The sequence below is a fragment of the Rhinopithecus roxellana genome, chromosome 16 (genome assembly GCF_007565055.1).
Source record: "Rhinopithecus roxellana isolate Shanxi Qingling chromosome 16, ASM756505v1, whole genome shotgun sequence".
Taxonomy (NCBI): domain Eukaryota; kingdom Metazoa; phylum Chordata; class Mammalia; order Primates; family Cercopithecidae; genus Rhinopithecus; species Rhinopithecus roxellana.
This window is the reverse complement of record NC_044564.1, coordinates 7,073,347-7,094,412: the sequence shown is the minus strand read 5'-3', so window position 1 is coordinate 7,094,412 and position 21,066 is coordinate 7,073,347. Positions and strand designations below refer to the sequence as shown.

Below are 21,066 nucleotides of genomic sequence, written 5' to 3'. Positions count from 1 at the left end.
TATAGCAGTATGAAAATGGACTTATTAATACAATGTTCTTGAATGGGTGTGTGTTTGTGTGTGTTATTTTTTTACTCCCCTGAGGGCCTCAACAAACAGCCTCTCCGAAAAACAGGCAGGTACGCAAATTTGTAGACAATGTCAGGTGGTCCTAGAACCACAAATTAAGATCCCCTGTCCCAAATTAAGCGCCCTATTTTAAACAGTGTATCTTTCTAGAATATTTTCTATGATCCAATTTACCCAAAGCTTTCTATGAGCAACTTCACGCGGTTGTGTATTGGATACTTCAACAAGGACTCAGAATTTGAAATCATTTTAGGTTTTAACAAAGTTGCAAAAACAGACAACAAGGTATGCCTGAGGAAAAAGAAAAAAAGTTGCAAAATACCACAACCTTACTCTGGAAAAAGAAAACAAAGTTGAAAAAATAGGATAGTGTTTCCCTAGATTCTTTATCTAATAGAATCTCCAAAAGTTAACATCTTACATAGTATAATTATTGAAACTATTGACACAAATACTACTAATATGAATTAATAGACCTTACTCAAATTTTGTCAGTTGTCCCATTCATGTCCTTTTTATCTTTTTTGAGACGGAGTCTCACTCCTGTCCCCCAGGCTGGAGTGCAGTGGTGTGATCTCTGCTCACTGCAACCTCCGCCTTCCAGGTTCAAGCGATTCTCCTGCTTCAGCCTCCCAGCAGCTGGGATTACAAGTGTGCGCCACCACGCCTGGCAAATTTTTGTATTTTTAGTAAAGACGGGGTTTCGCCATGTTGGTCAGGCTGGTCTCGAACTCCTGACCTCAGGCGATCCACCCGCCTTGGCCTCCCAAAGTGCTGGGATTACAGGAGTGACTCACCGCGCCCGGCCCCATGTCCTTTTTCTATACCAGGAGCCAATTCCGGATTTCACATTACGTTCCTGCTCTGGCACCCAGGCTGGCCTCCAAGTCCTGGGCGGAGCGATCCTCCCGCCTTAGCCTCCTGCTTAGCTGGGACTACAGGCGCGCGCCACCACTCCTGGCTGCTTGTTGCCTTAAAATGGTGAAACCCCGTCTCTACTAAAAATACAAAAAATTAGCCTGGTGTGGTGGTGGGCGCCTGTGATCCCAGCTACTCTGCAGGCTGAGGCAGGATAATCCCTTGAACCCGGGAGGCGGAGGTTGCAGTGAGCCGAGATCGCGGCACTGCACTCCAGCCTGGGCAACAAGAGCGAAACTCCGTCAAAAAAAAAAAAAAAAAAAAAAAAATTATTTTAATCTACGCCCTGTACTTGACGGATTTGTGTTCTCGGGCAAATTACCGAACGTCCCCGAGTCACTTTTCCGTCAAATAGACGTGATGCGATGAAGAACCAATAAAATTTGGAATGGCTTCGGAAACTTCGAAGGGAAGTGAATACATTTTTCTTTTCTTTTCTTTTCTTTTTTTTTTGAGACAGTCTCGCTCTGTCGCCCAGGCTGGAGTGCAGTGGCGCAATCTCGGCCCACTTCAACTTCCGCCTTCTGGGTTTAAGCGATTCTCCTGTCTCAACCTGCCGAGTAGCTTGGATTACAGGCGTCAGCCACCACGCCAGGCTAATTATTGTATTTTTAGTAGAGACGGGGTTTCACCGCGTTGGCCAGGCTGGTCTTGAACTCCCGACTTTAAGTGATCAGCCCGCCTCGGCCTCCTAAAGTGTTGGCATTACAGGCGTGAGCCACCGCGCCCGGCCTGTGAATACATTTTTCTTATTGTTTGACGCTGGGCCGTACAATTCACTTTTTCGTTGTCCAGATTAAAACCAAAACAAAGCAATTAGGAGCGCGTTGTTGTCGAGGTGTTTTGTTCCAAGGTAGGACCCGTAGCTTCTCCGCCGTCCCTCAGCTTGGAGTAGCGGCTTCTGATTGGACAATGCGCGTCCGCCACGACGCAGGAAGGTCGCCTCATTGGTCCGCGCAGTCGGGCTCCGGCGGCTTGTCTCTTTAGCGCTCAGGGCGCTGACCCACTGCTCTTCCTCTTAAGTGAGTGCTCCATTTCTTCTGACGCCCGGAGCTGCTGGCCCAAAGGGATCCGGAGCGAGCTAGACCGGGTAACTGCATTGGGGTCCACTGGAAAGCAGCAGCGGCCGTGGACTATGGGAGGGAGTGGGGTTGGCGAGCTTGGGTAAAATTCCCTCTTCTTCGCGCTGTCTCGACCCCCACGGTCTCCGCGTCTTCCTCGTCCCCTTTGGTCCTCTGGCTCCACCTCCCTCGGGCTCTCCAGGTTTCCCGCAAAAGCTCCACACACCCCTCCGCTTCCCTTCCGGGGGCCCCGCCTCCTCTGCTCTTGTCTTCACGGGGCCCGCCCTCGTCTTTTACCCGCAGCGGTCCCTCCCTTAGGAGCGCAACTCCTTCCCTCCTCTCCGCCGCCGGTGTGCCCCTCGCTTGGCCCATTCCTGGTACCTCCTTGTCCCTTAAGTTTGGTGTTGTCCCTTCCTGGCACCTCCACCTATCTCTCCATGATCCCTGTCTCCTTTGCATCTGACTGCTGGAGTCCTCCGATTCTCCCGTTGACCCAGGCTGCTGGTTTAGCAAATTGTGCAGCGGCATTGTGCTGGGCGTTGGGGATGGAGACAGTGACTAGAGGTTCCTACTGTCAAGAACTACTTGCCCCGTGGGAGAGAGTCACTTTGTAAATGGGGTATGATAGGCCCGGTGATAAGTCTTTAAGGCAGCATAATGTAGGACTACTTAGGGGAAGGAGTACTAGAAGGGTTCCTCCCCGCCAGCCGCGTTCTTGCTAAATTCTCAAGCAGGCCTCTGGGGGCTAAGCTGCATCTTTTCATCAGAATGCCCTTGGCTGCTTCTGATGCAGAAGCCTGGTCCTTTATTTTTTTAGTTTTTATTTTTGAGACAGAGTCTCGCTCCGTCTCCCAGGCTGGAGTGCAGTGGCGTGATCTCGGCTCACTGCAACCTCCGTCTCCTGGGTTCAAGCGATTGTCGTGCCTCAGCCTCATGAGTAGCTGGGAAAACAGACCCCCGCCACCACATCTGTTTTTTTTTTTTTTTAAGCAGTAGAGACAACTTCACCATGTTAGCCAGGCTGGTCACGAATTCCTGGTCTCAAGTGATCCTCCCGCCTTGGTCTCCCTAAGTGCTGGGATTACCGGCGCAATCCAGGCCATCATGGTCCTTTAAACCCTTGGGAGTTATTACAATCTTTGTATGGGCTCTTCTTTTAACCTGTCAGAATAGGTAGGGTTTCAGAACCATCCATCCAAGCCCTCAGGGTGTTGTCTGAGAGGTTGAAGGCCGGTGACAGAGAGTGATTGCCTAGACAAATAGTGACTCAGCATTGTACTCTTGGTGCCTCTTTTTGAAGTTTTTCCTGGGGATAGTTACCCAATTTTTCAATTAGGCAGCAGTCTTAGCTGGTGGGAAAACTAAAAGCACAGATAAAACCACTACTCAGTAGATTCCTCCGAGCCAGTGCAGGTGGCTTGTACACTTACTCAGATGAGAGTAATTTATACCTCAGGCTCTTGGAGTCAGGAATCTCTGGGGTCTGGTCCCAGCTCCACCATTCGCTGTTAAGTTTGGTGAAGATACTTCCTTTATCTGAGCTTCAGTTTCACCTTCTGTTAAAGAGGGTGATAAACCCTAACACACAGGGTAACGGTAGGGATTTGTTAAGATTCTAGTTATGAAAATAATCACTTTTAGTGTGCTGTAAATTGTAGTATCTCAGCACAGGCGAGCCCCCATGCTTCAGATTCATGTCTATCTGGCTCAAATCAGCAAAGAACCTGATATGCTTTCTTTTTCCAGGCACCATGACTACCCTTGATGATAAGTTGCTGGGGGAGAAACTGCAGTACTACTACAGCAGCAGTGAGGATGAGGACAGTGACCACGAGGACAAGGATCTAGGCAGAGGTGCCCCGGCCAGCAGTTCTGTTCCTGCAGCGGCTGAGCTGGCAGGCGAAGGCATCTCAGTTAACACAGGTACTGAGAAACGCTGGGCTCTGGGAACAGGCTTAAAAAAATGTACATTAAATACATATTAATTAGAAGTCTCCTGATCATTTTTAACTCTGGTCCCACTTTCAGAGATAACCTAGTCTTTTCATTATGTGTGCTTCTAGGCTTTTAGTGCACAATACAAATGTATCTGCATAGCAGCATGGTAATGAACACAGACTGGCCTGGATTTGAATCCTGCATCTCATATTAATAGTTTGATGTCTCATAAATCACAAGTATGAGTATATGGGTAGTACAAATTCCTAAAAATGGCATATTTACACTTGTACCTTTTAATATTGTCAAATTGCTATCAGTTGAGGTGGCAGTAATTTATAGTTTAATCAGCAATCTGTGTTTCTCCATATGTTTGTCCTGCTACTGTGTTATGAAACTCATTGATCTTTGTTATTGTAGTAATTCATTGTAGGTTTGTTTCTGCCCCCGCCACCTTTTTTTTTTTTTTTTTTTTTAAAGGCAAGTTCTCACCTTGTTGTTCAGGCTGGAGTGCCTTGGTGCCATAATGGCTCACTGCAGCCTCAACCTCCTGGGCTCAAATGATCCTTCTGCGTCAGCTTCCATGAGGTTCCTTTCTTAAAAAGCTGGGTCCACATGTAGCTGGGACCACAGGCGCTTGCCACCGTGCCCAGCTAATTTATTTATTTTTTGTAGAGATGGGGTCTCACTTTGTTGCCCAGGCTGGCCTCACACTGCTGACCTCAAGCAATCATCCCGTCTCAGCCTCCCATAGGCATGAACCAATGCACCAGGCCCATATGTCTTTTTAAGAGGGAACTTAAACTTCTTTTCATAATTTTAAGAGAGATTTTTATATCCTTTGCTCATTTAAAAAATTACATGATTAGGCCGGGCGCGGTGGCTCAAGCCTGTAATCCCAGCACTTTGGGAGGCCGAGACGGGCGGATCACGCGGTCAGGAGATCGAGACCATCCTGGCTAACACGGTGAAACCCCGTCTCTACTAAAAAATACAAAAAACTAGCCGGGCGAGGTGGTGGGCGCCTGTAGTCCCAGCTACTCCGGAGGCTGAGGCAGGAGAATGGCATAAACCCGGGAGGCGGAGCTTGCAGTGAGCTGAGATCCGGCCACTGCACTCCAGCCTGGGCGACAGAGCCAGACTCCGTCTCAAAAAAAAAAAAAAAAAATTACATGATTAGTCCTTTTTTCTTGGGGAGCTATAAAGGAAATTAATCTGTGATATGAGTTGTAAATATTTCAGTTTCTTGTTGTCTTTTGACTTTATGTTCTTTTCCTGAATGAAAAATTTTATTTTTATGTACTTAAAAGTATTTTATAGTTTTTTAATTTTGCTTTTTACTTAAAAGCCTTTTCTTCACCCTACTTTATAAAGGATCTCACTTTGCTGTATAAAAACGTTCTCCTGGCTGGACACAGTGGTTCACGCCTGTAATCCTAACACTTTGGGAGATCGAGGTGGGTGGATTGCCTGAGCTCACGAGTTCAAGACCAGCTTGGGCAACACAGTGAAACCCTGTCTCTACTAAAATACAAAAAATTAGCTGGGTGTGGCGGCATGCGCCTGTAGGCCCAGCTACTCAGGAGGCTGAGGTGGGAGAATTGCTTGAACCCTGGAGGCAGAGGTTGCAGTGAGCCAAGATCATGCCATTGTACTCCAGCCTGGGCAACAGAGTAAAACTCTGTCTCCAAAAAAAAAAATAAATAAATAAAAAAAAAAAGGTTCTTCTATACTTTTCATTAGTATTTTTGTGATTTCATTTTTTACAATTAAATATTGATTCATGTGGAATTCACTTTGATGCAGGGTGCAGTAGGGCTCCAGTTTAATTTTTTTTTAGATTGCTACTCAGTTGTTTCAGTACCGCTTAGTGAATAAGCCATCTTTATTATCTTGAGATGTCACTTTTATTATGTACTGAATTTATCTGTTTATGTTGGGTCTTTAGCTGTACTATGTAGTCTCTTCCATTGATTGGTCTTTTACTGGCCTGTGTCATACTGTTTTTAATTATTGTAATGTTATATTTTAGTATTTGGTAAGGCTAGAACCTCTTCAATTAACTTTTGCTTTATTTTCTCCAAAGGAAATTTAGGAGCCGGACACATATATGTGTTCATGTATTTTCACTGGGAATGCATTAAATATATAGATTAGTTTAGGGATAATTGGCACTTTTGTGATGTTGAGTATGTCTGTTCAGGAACATGGTATTGCGTTTCCATTTATTCAAGTCTTTCAAGTATTTTTTGGGAGCATTTGAAAGTTGTCTTCATATAGATTTATTTTTTTTCTGTGGTAACAAAAGACTCCAAAGCTTTAGTGGCTTATGACAACAAAGGTTTATATCTCATTCATGTTACATGCAGCCTATAGGTCAATGGCAGCTCTGCTTATGCTTCATATGTTCTTTCATCCAGGAGCTAGGCTGAAGGAGTAACAGCCTCAATTTGGCTGTGTTCCTATATTTGGGACACACCGTTTTCATGGTGAAGCATAGAGAGCAAGAGAGGAGCTGTTGGAAACATGGAATGACTCATACACGTCATACTTTTTGTTTTGCTCAGACATGGCATACTTCATGTTTGCTCACAATCCTGTTGGCCAGCAAGTCACACAGTCAAGCCCAGCATCAATGGGCTGGGGATATATGTACTCATCCCACAGGAGGTACCATAAGTCACATAACAAGGGGCAAGGACATATAAGTCCTTCAGCAGCACAGGGCGTGGTGGGGGTTAAGGGTAGCTTGAATAATAGAACAGTAACACAACCTGCCACAATCTTGTTATAAAAAATTCAGAGGCCAGGTGCGGTGGCTCACACCCGTCATCCCAGCACTTTGGGAGGCTGAGACAGGTGAATCACCTGAGGTCAGGAGTTGGAGACCATCCTGGCCAACATAGTGAAACCCCATCTGTACTAAAAACACTGGGCATGGTGGCACATGCCTGTAGTCCCAGCTACTCGGGAAACTGAGGCAGGGGGCTCGCTTGAACCCAGGAGGCGTAGGTTGCAGTGAGCCGAGATCGTGCCATTGCACTCCAGCCAGGGCCACAGAGTGAGACTCCATCTCAAAAAGAAAAAAAAAAAAAAATTCAGATAATATAGAAGTACAGAAAAAAAATGTAAAAGATCTCTCTCACCAGCCCCTTAGATCCTACTACCTGGAGACAACCACTGTTCACAGTTTATATATCCTGCAAACTCTTTTTCTATGAACATACAAGTGTATACACAAACATGTATGCATGTCTATGTACACAAATTATGTACATACATACAGTTCTTTTTTTATAGAAACTAGAGGATTATACTATGATATTCTACATTTTGCTTTTGTAATAACCTGATATATTTGGAATATCTTTAATGGCAGGAAACATAGAGCTGCTTTATTCTAAGAGTTGCTTTATTTTCCTTTCAGTAGGTAGATTATAATTTTTTAAACTCATCTCCTAATATTGGGCATTAGCTTGGCCCTTGTTGCAGACTGTTGCAGGGCACATCATTGTGTATAGGCCACTCTGCCCTGTGGCAGAGTGCACAGAGTCCCTATGATAATTGTGCAATAGATGAAGCAAGCTTCAGGCAGATGTGAACTCCTACTTACAGATGTGAGGTGGTCCATAATTCCTTGCCCATTCTCCTTGGTCACATCCGTGTTCACCCTACTCAGGCCCAAAAGGTGTGATCAATGACTGGCGCCGCTTCAAGCAATTGGAGACAGAGCAGAAGGAGGAGCAGTGTCGGGAGATGGAAAGGCTGATCAAGAAGCTGTCAATGACTTGCAGGTCCCATCTGGATGAAGAGGAGGAGCAACAGAAACAGAAAGACCTCCAGGAGAAGATCAGTGGGAAGGTAATTAGCAGTACCCAGGCTTTTCTTAGAGGCTGCTGTGGCTGCTAGAGGTGGGTGAGTGATTCAAGAGATGGAGCATGCTTGATTTGACCTCCAAGAAGTTGTGCAGTGCAGGGGAAATCATAGAGCCCTGTCAAAACTCAAACACACCCAGCTTTGAATCTCAGTTCTGCTACTAGTGACTGTGGGAAAGTCTCTTCCCTTCTGAATCTGGTGTTTCAATGGTTAAATGATGTCAGTATCCTCCCTGTACAGGGCTATGTGGTTAATATGCCTATCACAGTGTTTGGCCTATTGAAAGTGCTCAGTAAATTTTAGTTTCCCTTCTTTTATTGAGGTTTTATCTTGGGCCAGAAATAACCCTCTGAGGGTGGTGGTATTATCCCCTTCTTACAGATGATAGAAGCAATGCTTAGAGGGCATTAGAGGCTTGTTCAGGGCAATGCAACTGGTAAATTCTAGTAGGAGCTAGGGTTCTAACCCAGATATTCCTGTTTTTTCCATGATGTTGTTTCATCTGAAGCCTATTCATGAGAATTTATTCTAAGGAGGCATTATAATAAGCAAACAGACAGACACTCTGGAAGATACTTGGAAGTAGGTCCCTGATTTTTTTTTTTTTTTTTTTTTTTAATAGAGACAGGGTCTCTGTTGCCCAGGCTGGTCCAAGAACTCCTGAGCTCAAGTGACCCTTCCACGGTAGCCTCCCAAAATGCTAGGATTACGGGCGTGAGCCATGGTGTCCGACCCCTGATGGCCTCTTATCCTATCAGTATTAAAAGGGATTCACTGTTTCCCTGGGTGCTCTCTGACTGCGGATGAATGTCTGTGAGTGCCTGCGATCATTTAGTTATGGCCCAAAGCTAAAATACCACACAGGATCAGGGAGCAGATAAGAGGATTAAGCCGGGAGTCATTCACCTTGACCAGGAGGCTGATTTTAGGACATGACACTTAGCCAAAGACTTCAGTAGGTCAGAAGAAGCCACTGTGGTAGACTGAGTTGAAGTGGAGGGCTATGAGATGGGAGGAACATTGGCAATAAGTAAAATAGTGAACTCAGAATGTTGCTGGTTATGATACAGTAACAACATGTGTTCTGATCTAGTGTGGTCTCTTAATCTATGCAACATTAGGCAGAGTTAGGATTTATGAGAGGAGCGGGGATGTCTTGCTGCACCAGGGCAGAGGGAAGATGCTTTCGTAGCTTGAGCTGTCTCTCGGGCATTGTGCGTTCTGCTCACAGCTGCTTCCTGATACCGAGGTGAGAGGCCAGAATGAGGCAACATCATATCATCACATGAATCAGTCTTGAGAGAGGCTGTTCCTGTCCTACTGATTTATCTGCAGTAGAACAGAACTGGAAACTATCTGGCAGAATTAGGGAAGTGGTTAAGCAAAGTGACACATTATATATGATTTCATAAAAATATTTGGAAACATGAGGAAATACTTATAATCATGCTAAGTCTCGAAAGCAGGTTATAGCTTAATTGGTACACCCACAGCTGCTGCTATAAAAGCAAAACTATTTTAGTATGACTGGTAATAAAAAGAATTTTTAGAGTCCATATGACTGTGTGTGTGTGTTTGGGGATGGTGTGGGGCAGGGGTTTTGAGAGTTCTTTCTAAAATTCTGTAATGTCTTGTTATCTTTAAAAAAAAAAACACAGTAGATAAAATATTGTCAAGACTGACAAAAAGTAAAAAGCTCATGAAGTGAGATTATATGATGCACCTATTTGGATTGAGAGGCAATGTGATATTGTAGTTAAAAACATGGGTTTAAAAAATCTAGTTTGAGTCCTGGTCTTATGCTTACTGGGTTAACTTGTTCAAATAATGTCAAGTTTTGGAACCTTGTTTGTAAAGTGGGGATATTAAAAGCCCCTTCCCGATGGAGTTATGGAATTCAGTGAGATATAATGCATGTAGTGTACTTAGCATGGTGCCTAATATATTATCAGTATGTAGTACATGTTAACTGTTTTATTGTTTTATGCTTTTTTGGAGACAGGGTATCCCCCTGTCGCCCAGGTTGGAGTGCAGTGGTGTGATCTTGGCTCACTGCAGCCTCCGCCTCCCAGGTTCAAGTGATTCTTGTGCCTCAGCCTCCCAAGTAGCTGGGACCACAGGTGCACACCACCATGCCCAGCTAACTTTTTTTATTTTTTATTTTATTATTATTATTTTTTTAGGAGAGATGGGGTTTTGCCATGTTGGCCAGGCTGGTCTTGAACTCCTGACTTCAAGTGATCCACCTGTCTCGGCCTCCCAAAGTGCTAGGATTACATGCGTGAGCCACCACGCCTGGCCCATATTAACTGTTATCACAAGTGTTCAGTTTTCATATTTATGCTCACTTGCTGGTCCTGCTGCAGATGACTCTGAAGGAGTTTGCCATGATGAATGAGGACCAAGATGATGAGGAGTTTCTGCAGCAGTACCGGAAGCAGCGAATGGAAGAGATGCGGCAGCAGCTTCACAAGGGGCCCCAATTCAAGCAGGTTTTTGAGATCTCCAGTGGAGAAGGGTTTTTAGACATGATTGATAAAGAACAGAAAAGCATTGTCATCATGGTTCATATTTACGAGGATGGCATTCCAGGGACCGAAGCCATGAATGGTTGCATGATCTGCCTTGCCGCAGAGTACCCAGCTGTCAAGTTCTGCAGGGTGAAGAGCTCAGTTATTGGTGCCAGCAGTCGGTTCACCAGGAATGCCCTTCCTGCCCTGCTGATCTATAAGGGGGGTGAATTGATCGGCAATTTTGTTCGTGTTACTGACCAGCTGGGGGATGATTTCTTTGCTGTGGACCTTGAAGCTTTTCTCCAGGAATTTGGATTACTCCCAGAAAAGGAAGTGTTGGTGCTCACATCTGTGCGTAACTCTGCCACCTGTCACAGTGAGGATAGCGACCTAGAAATAGATTGAACTGATAGTCTAGTTGCATAGATTTCTCATTGTTTGGGTTGGAATACATATATCATTGTTTATTTTTGTTCCTTCTTTGTCTTCTGGCTTTTCAGCTGTTCTTTGTAGTCCCTTTTATTATGTGTAACATCAAGAAATTCTTAGATTAAATCAGAATGCTGAATAACCTTGTAGCCAGCAATAAGGTGACTTACAATTGTATAAACAGGAAGCCAGGCTTTTGAACTGTTTACTTAAGATTCTCTGGCAAGACATCTCTGTTATTGTTTCCTGTCAATATTTACAAAGCATCCTAAAGACAATGTCTTGGAAATTGTCTTCAGATGGTCTCAGAGGTTTCTGCCAAGTCCAAGAGTATATATAATTCTGTAGGTAGTGTGTGTTATTTGCAGTGTAAATAGTGCATTTTCTTAATCAGATAATGGTAAATTATATTTACTTGTAATCAGTTCCATAGCTCTAGACGGTGGTTAGATTTTTTTCCCCCCACTGGGGTCTTGTTTAAAGGTGTGAGTCACCGCACCCGGTCCTGAGGGGTGGCCTCTGCTGCTGGATTTGATGTCTTCCTCCAGCATTACTAAGTCTGGAACAGCAGGAAGGGTCGATGCTTACTGACTTGGTGATGTTGGAAGACAAGTAATTTATGGATTTAAACATTAGAGCTGGAGTGGGGCTGGAAATCTTTGTAAAGGAGGATCTTTCAGTAAGATGCCCCGCTTGTCTTTGTCTCTTTTTTGTTTAACAAGGTAACTTTTTGTTTAACCTAGATTTTTTTAAAAAACTTTTTGGTTTTTTTTGCATATTGGAAAAATAATTCATATTCAGTAGAGGAAAATTGACCAAAACAGAAGCAAAAATAAGAAAATTAAAATATCCTACTACCTACTACCTAGAATAAAACACTATTAATATTTTGGTCTATTTCCTGCCAAGGTGTTTTCTGTGTATACGTAGATACTTTGTTTTTAAATAAAACGATGGGATCATTCTGAACATACTGTTTTATAGTATGGTCAGCTAATAATATGTCAGACCTTTTTTCATATTATTAAATATTCTGCAACTTTTTAAAATGTCTGTTAATATTCCATCATATAGATGTGATATAATTTGCTTGATGGTTGTCTCTTAAAAAGATAGCAAACACTTTTTTTAAATTACAAAAGTGATGGATGTTCATTGTAGAAAATATAATAAACACTGTTAAGATTTAAAAGCCATATAATTCCACCAACCAAAATTAATCCCTGTTGTCATATTTGTAGTCATTTTTATAGCCTTTTTTTCTGTGTATTTATAATAACTATCATTTGATTTTTTTTCCTTTTGCTTTTTTACTTTAAAAATACATATTCTGGGGTCAGGGGAAATGTAATCTGGAATTAAATATTAGCCTTAAAATTCACAATTTTGATTTTCCTGGATTTTCAGGAATTGACTAAAAGGGTCTTGAAAGTATTTGCTGTATTTAATCAACAGAGTGCATTTTTTTTTTTGACTAAGAAAGCTCATTGTAGTAGAAAGGGTGGAATGTGGAATGTATAGAAAATTATTAGAAACAGGGAATTATTAGTCTAGCTTATTTCCTTTCAGTCTTTTTTTCAATATTTTTAAAAACATTCAGTACTTATTGAATTTAGTTCTGTGCTCTTCCTTATTTAGTATTGTTTCATAAATACTTTGATGTTTCCAAAATTCTAAATAAATAATTTTCAGTGGGTTCGTAATATTTCATCATTTGGATATACAATAATTTATTTAACCAGTCTCTCTATTTTTATTTATTTATTTTGTTTGTTTTCTTTGAGATGGAGACTCGCTCTATCACCCAGGCTGGAGTACAATAGGGTGATCTCGGCTCACTGCAACCTCCACCTCCTGGGTTCAAGCAGTTCTCCTGCCTCGGCCCCCTGAGTAGCTGGGACTATAGGCACATGCCGGGGACTGGCTAATTTTGGTATTTTCACTGGAGATGGGGTTTCACCATGTTGACCAGGCTGGTCTCTTAATTCCTGACCTCAGGTGATCTGCCCGCCTCAGCCTCCCAAAGTACTGGGATTACAGGTGTGAACACCCTGCATGGCCTAACCAATCTCTTTATATTGGATATTTAGATTCTCAGTGTTTGCTGAACACTTAATGCCTTTGTGTTTTGGGCTATATTTTGAATTATTCTCATAGATTTCTAGAAGAGGAATTACTGGGCAAATAGGGACACTTAAAAATAGCTTTTACAAACCATCTTCTGTTCTCGTTGAAAATGAGAATGTATTATGCACTTATAGGGAACTTGACTTTGCTTTTCAAGAACAGAAGTTCTAAAATACAGTAGGGCTGGGTGTGGTGGTTCATGCCTATAATGCCAGCAGTTTGGGAGGTTAAGGCAGACATAGCGAGACCTCATCTCTACAAAAAATAGAAAAAATTAGCTGGGCATGGTGGTGTACCTGTAGTCCCAGCTACTTGGGAGGCTGAGTCAGGAGGATCTCTTGAGCTTGGGAGGTCAAGGCTGCAGTGAACCATGATTGCACTCCAACCTGGGCGACAGAGACCCTTTCTCAAAAAAAAAAAATAAAGAAAGAAAGAAAGAAAAGTAAACAGACATGTAATGGTAATGGAGAAATCCTAGACCTTTTTTTTTGGAGATGAAGTCTCACTCTGTCGCCCAGGCTGGAGTGCAGTGGCGTGATCTCAGCTCACTGCAACCTCAGCCTCCCAGGTTCATGTCATTCTCCTGCCTCAGCCCTTTAAGTAGCTGGGACCACAGGCGCCCACCACCACGCCTGGCTAATTTTTTGTATTTTTAGTAGAAATGGGGTTTCACAGTGTTAGCCAGGATGGTCTTGATCTTGTGACCTCGTGATCCGCCCACCTTGGCCTCCCAAATTGCTGGGATTACAGGCTTGAGCTACCGCGCCCGGCCTTTTTTTTTTGTTTTTTCTTTTTGGAGATAGAGTCTTGCTCTGTCCCCAGGCTGGGAGGTGCAGTGGCACGATCTCGGCTCATTGTAACCTCTGCCTCCCAGGTTCAAGCGATTCCCGTGCTTCAGCCTTCTGAGTAGCTGGGATTACAGGTGTGCCACTACACGCGGCTAATTTTTGTATATTTTTTTTTTAGTAGAGATGGGGTTTCACTATGTTGGCCAGGCTGGCTTCAAACTCCTGACCTCAAGTGATCTCCCCGCGTAGGCCTCCCACAGTGCTGGGATTACAGGCATGAGCCACCACACCCAGTCTTAATCAGTGAGTTTTATCATTTATTCATTTAGGTGGCTGGGTATGGGCCTAAGCCTGGGCCAGCAGCTGGATCCATCGTGTCCAGCCCACTTGGCAGCCTGGCCACCCTTCTGCTGTGGCTTTTTAAAGGCACAACTGTCATAAAATGCTCCAATTTCTGACTTCTCAGATTGTTTCCTTATTTTTGGCAATAATACGACCAGAGGTGATGTTGTGTAGTAAGTCAGGGAGTATCTGATGTCAGCTTGGTGATGCTAAGTTTAATCACCTGGTTAAGGTGGCGAATGACAAATCTTCGTATTGTAAAATTATTTCCCCTTTGTTAGCAGAAAGAAATCTGTTCCCTAGACCTGTCATAGTGAGAGTAAGCAAGAACTTTGTTTTTCCATTTTTTTGTTTGTTTTTTGAAACAGGGTCTTGCTCTGTTGCCAAGACTGGAATGCAGTGGTGCAGCCATAGATCACTGCAACCTCAAATTCCTGGACGAAAGCAATCCTCCCACCTTGGCCTGCCAAAGTACTGGGATTACAGGTGAGAGCCACCATGCCCAGCTTCTAAGCAGTTTATATTTATTTCTTAGATAATTCTTACCACTCCAGAGCTGTATTATTATCTTCGTTTTTTAGTTAAATGATTTGCCCAAGATCATCTGGTTAGCGCATAGTAAAGTCAGAACTTAAACCTAGGAACTCAGAGCTCAGAACTCAGAATCTTACCACTGTCTGGGCAGCCTTACCCATGAACAGGCAATAATAATGTTTATCCAAAAAGGCTCTTGGAGAGAGATGAAAGGTGCCTGCCCCATAGTTCGTGTTATGGACTGAACTGTCCCCCATCTAGCACAAATTCCCAAATCCCCCAAGTGACTATATTTGGAGATAGGGCCACTGAAGGAGGTAACTAAGGTTAAATGAATCATAAGCATGGGGACCTAATCCAATAAGACCACTGTCTTTATAAGAAGAGACACCAGAGCTCCCTTGCTCTGCATGTGCACAGAGCAGATACATGCTAGGATGCAGCTAGAAGGCAGCTGTCTACAAGCTAGGAAGAGAGCCCTCACCAGAAATCAACCCTTATGGCACCATGGTGTTGGTGGACCTCCAGCCTCAAGAACTGTGACAAGATATATTTCTATCATTACTCAGTTTGTGGTATTTTTTTAGGGCAGCTGAGCAGACTACTACAGTTGGTGATCAGGAAATGCAGCTTTTACAGTCTGTGACTTTGTCTTTGATGTAGCTCTCCCTCTACTCCGAAGGCCTCAGTTCCTTGTCGTCATCTAGGTACACCAAAGAGTTCTCTACCTGCCTGGAAGCACCTCCAGCCCATCCAGTCTTTCCTTATCCCATTTCCTTTTTTAAAAACAATTTTGGCCAGGTGCAGTGGCTCATGCCTGTAATCCCAGCATTTTGAGAGACCGAGGCCGGTGGATCACCTGAGGTCAGGAGTTTGAGATCAGCCTGACCAACATGGTGCAACCCTGTCTCTACTAAAAATACAAAAAATTTAACTTGGTGTGGTGGTGGGCACCTGTAATCCCAGCTACTTGGGAGGCTGAGGCAGGAGAATCACTTGAACCCGGGAGGTGGAGGTTGCAGTGAGCCAAGATCACACCATTGCACTCCAGCCTGGGCAACAAGAGTGAAATTCTGACTCAAAAAAAAAAAAAAAAAAAAAGCTTTTCCCATGAGCATGTCACATGATTCTGATGCATGATGAGTGGATCTGGAATCAGAATCGGGTGAGGGGAGGGCTTTTGCTATCCCTCATTTCTGCCCAGAGACAGATCTGTGCTCAAATATTAGTTCCACTGCTTTTTAGCTTGGAGCCTTGGGCAAGTTACCTCATTGAGTCACAATTTTCTCATCTGTAAAATGGAGACAATAATGTGTGCCACAATGGATTGTTATGAGTATTGAATGGTACAAGGAATATAAAGCCACTGGCACCACATCTGGCCTATGCTGAGTTAACTTCCTACCATGTCATTGTAGTTTCCAAGGTCTATGCTTACGTGATTTCATGATGTGTGTGGGGATGGTCTTGGACATGGTTTCTCCACCTGCCAATTGTGGTCCTTGGAGAGAAAATGAGGTGGGTGGTGGTGTCTGTGTGGGTGAGGTCAAGCTCTTTGCCAAACAGAGGGTGATTTGATTTGTTTTACTCATGTCATCATCCTTCCAGTAACCAATGCCTTTCCAGTTTCGATTTTCCTCCCCCCCAGAGATGAGCTGAAAATGTTCCAGTGTAGACTGAATCTGTGTGTGTGTGTGGGGAGGGGTTTCAATGACAGCCTCCAAAGAAGGCAACCAGGAGAGGAAACAGTATCTATAGTGAGGACATGGATGTGATAATGAGATTGAAAAAAGGGGAGCTGGGACTCTTATTCCAGGAGTTCCCAGGCCAGTGGAAAAACCTGACTTTTACCCTCAAAGACTCCTTGGTAGATTGGTCTAGTCTTGAGGGCAGAGACATACTCACATTTAAATCCCCAAAAGCAAACAGAGAAAGCAAGTATATGTTGATGGATCAGTCAGCCCCCAGGATATTGAAAGGGCTAGCCAGACTGCATCAGTGAAAAAGGCAAAATCAGAAATAGTTATGGGAGCTGCATCAGTTTGCTATTACTGTGTAACAACCATCCCAATATTCAGTGGTTTAAAACATGAGTCATTCATTATCACTCATGTGTCAGTGGGACAGCTGGGGCTTGGCTGATCTTGGCTGGGCTTGCTCTTACATCTGCAGGTCAGCTGAGGGCTCTGCTTAGGTCACCTTTGCTACAGCAGCCCCGCCCCAGGTGCCTCTCTTCCTCGTCTTGGGACCAGGGGACTGGGTGGACATGTCCTTCTCATGGCAATTTGAGAAACACAAGCGAACAAGCTCAATGTCACAGATACTTTTTTTTTTTTTTGAGATGGAGTCTCACTCTGTTGCCCAGGCTGGAGTGCAGCAGTGCAATCTCAGCTCACTGCAGCCTCCAACTCCTGGGCTCAAGTGATTCTCCTGCCTCAGCCTCCCGAGTAGCTGGGATCACAGGCGTGTGCTACCATGCCTGGCTAATTTTTGTATTTTTAGTAGAGACAGGGTTTCACCATGTTGGCCAGGCTGGTCTTGAACTCCTGACCTCAGGTGATCTGCCTGCCTTGGCCTCCTAAAGTGTTGGGATTATAGGCGTGAGCCACCACGCCCAGCCAATATCACAGATACTTTTCAAGTTTTACTAAAGTCATGCTTCCTAATATCCACACCTAGCCAATATCACAGATACTTTTCAAGTTTTACTAAAGTCATGCTTCCTAATATCCTACTGGCTAAAGCGAGTTGCATGGCTGAGCCCCCAGTCGTGGTTGGAGGGCAAAGTTATGTGGCCAAAGATATGATGGCATCAGGGATGGGTGAGGAACCAGGGCAAATGATGTAACCTACCACACTCTGTGAGTTTTCCTTAACTATCCCCTCCCTTCCAACCCAAGTCATTGCTTCCTCTATAGCAGTGGTCCCCAACTTTTTGGCACTAGGGAAGACAATTTTTCCACGGACAGAGGTGGTGGATGGTTTCGGGATGAAACTGTTCCACCTCAGATCATCAGGCATTAGATTCTTGTAAGGAGCTTGCAGCCTAGATCCCTCACATGTGCAGTTCACAATAGAGTTTAAACGCCTATAAGAATCGAATGCTGCCACTGAGCTGACAGGAGCTCAGGTAGCAGTGCTCACTTGCCCGCCGCTTACCTCCTGCTGCACGGTCTGGCTACTAAGAGACCATGCACTGGTACCTGTCTGTGGCCTGCGGCTTGGAGACCCCTGCTCCACAGCATATTGTATCTCTCTCCTGGCTTTGATCATGACCTGTGCGCTTGTATTGCATGTGAAGGCAAGGGCTTTATTTATAGTCTTGGTGCCTAGTATGGGGGCTGGCACCAGTAAATAATAGTAGATAAGTGAGAGAGCAGAGAACAAAAAGGGAAGGAAGTAGGAACATGTATGACAAGAAAGGAGAAAACAGGACAGGTATGTAAAGGTAGAGGATGTGGAGGAAGCAGGACAGAAGAGTTGTGGATAGAGTGAGTTAGAGGAAGCATCAATGATTCAGAATGAGCTGAACTGCTTGCTTTGTCAGTTTCTTGGGCTATTGATCCATTTCTAGGATTTTATTTTATTTTATTATTTGAGATGGAGTTTCACTCTTGTCACCCAGACTAGAGTGCAATGGAGCCGTCTTGGCCCACTGCAACCTCTGCTTCCTGAGTTTAAGCGATTCTCCTGCCTCAGCCTCCCCAGTGAGTAGCTGGGATTACAGGTGCGCACCACCATGCCCAGCTAATTTTTATATTTTTAGTAGAGTTGGGTTTTCGCCCTGTTGGCCAGGCTGGTCTCGAACTCCTAACCTCAGGTGATCCATCCGCCTTGGCCTCCCAAAGTGCTGGGATTACAGGCATGAGCCACTGCACCCAGCCCATTTCTAGTATTTTAAAGCAGTCATTTCTGCATCAAGAAAAAGTCTTTATGTTTTTATTTTGCATCCCTAATGGCTGCATTTTCCCTGTGGAAGCCCTCGCATTGAAAGCAGGTTTAGGTTCTAGAAATTTTCTTTGTACCCTTAGAAGGAGTAATCAATTTACTATTTGTGATCTGAGCTTTTTTTACTGCTAAAATCTCTCCAATTGCTATACCTTTGAAATGAAGGCTGCCTTACTTTACAGTGTACAAAGATTATATTACAAGTGAGGCTGTAGAGGCAGACTCTGAAATTCTTTTCTTGCAATGCAATTATTTATTTTTCCTGGAGGAGGTGGTTCACTACACATTATTTTGAATAAACTGAAGGGTTGAAAATATCAGTGCTGGGAGGGTGAGATGAATTGATTCTGAAATGGCCAGAAGTCACTTGAGGACAAACTCAGGAAATGTAGCGGGTAAGAAGAGGTAGATTTCCTCGTGTGGCTCAAAGGCCTTGCAAAGAGGGGCTGCAAAAATCCCTTGAGCTGAAGCAGCCTCACTGGAATAAGCCTCACTGGAATAAGCAGCCCCTTGGAATAAGTTCCAAGGGGACTGCTGGGAAGGGAGTCCGCCATTTGGATATACTTGTTTTATTTAAGGTGTTAAAAATCGGTCTCTTTATATTTCATGTGAAAAAGATCCAGGGAAAACTGCTTCAGTGGACTTATGAAGTCTTTTTTTTTTTTTTTTTTTTTGAGATGGAGTCTCTCTCTGTTGCCCAGGCTGGAGTGCAGTGGCATGATCTCGGCTCACCACAACCTCTGCCTCCTGGGTTCAAGCGATTCTTCTTCCTTAGCCTCCTGAGTAGCTGGGACTACAGGCATGCACCACCACGCCCGGCTAATTTTTGTATTTTTAGTAGAGACGGGGTTTCACCATATTGGTCAGGCTGGTCTCCAACTCCTGACTTCATGATCTGCCCACCTTGGCCTCCCAAAGTGCTGGGATTACAGGCATGAGCCACCGCACCCAGCCTTATGGTCTCTCTGGGGACAAGGAAAGGATGGATTCCTCATCTTGTCTCCAGGTCACTTCATCTTCTAGGGCTAGCCAAAGTAAAACAAGAGGGCCGGGCGCGGTGGCTCAAGCCTGTAATCCCAGCACTTTGGGAGGCCGAGACGGGCGGATCACGAGGTCAGGAGATCGAGACCATCCTGGCTAACACTGTGAAACCCCGTCTCTACTAAAAAATACAAAAAACTAGCCGGGCGAGGTGGCGGGCGCCTGTAGTCCCAGCTACTTGGGAGGCTGAGGCAGAAGAATGGCGTGAACCCAGGAGGCGGAGCTTGCAGTGAGCTGAGATCCGGCCACTGCACTCCAGCCTGGGCGACAGAGCAAGACTCCGTCTCAAAAAAAAAAAAGAAAAAAAAGAGGTCAGGTCTGGTTGGGGTGGGGTGGGGTGGAACAGTGGTCCAGGGAGTCATATGCCTGGAGACTGGGCTATTGCCGCTTCCACCATTCCCTTCTCCTCATTGTCCCTGGGTTGTCTGGTGGTATATTAAGCATCTAGCCCAGTGCCTGGCACAGAGCAAGTGATCAATACATATTAATTAACTTGACTTGAGCGATGATTTATGGTGTGGAGGAAACAGCGTGATGCCAAGGACAGGAGAATTATAACTTAAATTGGCTGGCGGAATGAACAAGGACAGGTCTCCTCACTTCTTTGAGAATCAGTTTCCTGATATCCAAAATAGGGTTTTGGCACTGGTGATTGTGAGACCTGGAAGAGCTTGTGCTTCTGGTCATGGTGATTCTGTAGAAGGCACTGACCATGCTGAGGCAGAAGTAGCTTGCAGTGGGGACCAGTGAGAGTTCGCTGCCCCTTCAGTGATGCGGCCTGTTCTTTGGGCTGACGTCTGAGCAGGATGACTGGGGCAGGGCTGGTGGCCCGGGAGACAGGAGCACTAACAACCCCCGACTCTGCTGTACCCCTTTCCCTTTCCTGATGCAGATGACTCACCTGGAAGGAGATCATGAGACACACAAGCCCACAGCATGTCTCAGACATGTTCTCTTTGCTAGCTTCAAGGGACCTAGAGATGCCTCGGACAAGGTCCCTGATGATTAGCAGCTGACTCCAAGCCATAGGGCAGGGCTGGTGGTGCCGGTGTTTCCAGGCACAAGTGAATGTGCATCATGGCCAGTGTGTTTTTGAAGCTTTAGAGAAGGCAGAGGGGAGGAAGCAGATCATGGGGACAGGGACAAGTTATTGACAGAGTAGCAAGGATCTGGCATCACAGCACAAACAAATAACCTGGGCGTGGGAGGGAGGAAGGGAGGCCGGGAAAGGATGGTCTCCGTGTCATGGCAGGGCCAGGCTTTGGGGCACTGGCAGGTTGAACAAGGAAGCCTGAAGGTTGCCACTGACTCTGTGTGATCTTGAGAAGGTCCCTTAACCACTCTGGGCCTCAGTTTCCCCATTTATAAAGGGAAGGTGTTGGGTTGGATCAGAGACCTTTCAAAGTGGGGGTGAGGAGAAGCATTGAAGGCAGATTCTGGGCCTTCTTTGACCCTCCCTCTTCTACACTGCATGGCTTCTCC

General features: G+C 44.7%; 1 protein-coding gene across 1 annotated transcript; it reads left to right on the top strand.

Annotated features, from left to right (window-relative positions):
* The first annotated feature begins 1,712 nt into the window (after positions 1 to 1,712).
* Positions 1,713 to 12,509, top strand: PDCL (phosducin like). Its single transcript, XM_010382475.2, has 4 exons — positions 1,713 to 2,077; positions 3,795 to 3,971; positions 7,666 to 7,847; positions 10,229 to 12,509. Exons 2-4 carry the CDS (start codon positions 3,800 to 3,802, stop codon positions 10,778 to 10,780), a joined length of 906 nt encoding a protein of 301 aa, XP_010380777.1. The 5' UTR covers positions 1,713 to 2,077; positions 3,795 to 3,799; the 3' UTR covers positions 10,781 to 12,509.
* The last annotated feature ends 8,557 nt before the right edge of the window (positions 12,510 to 21,066 follow it).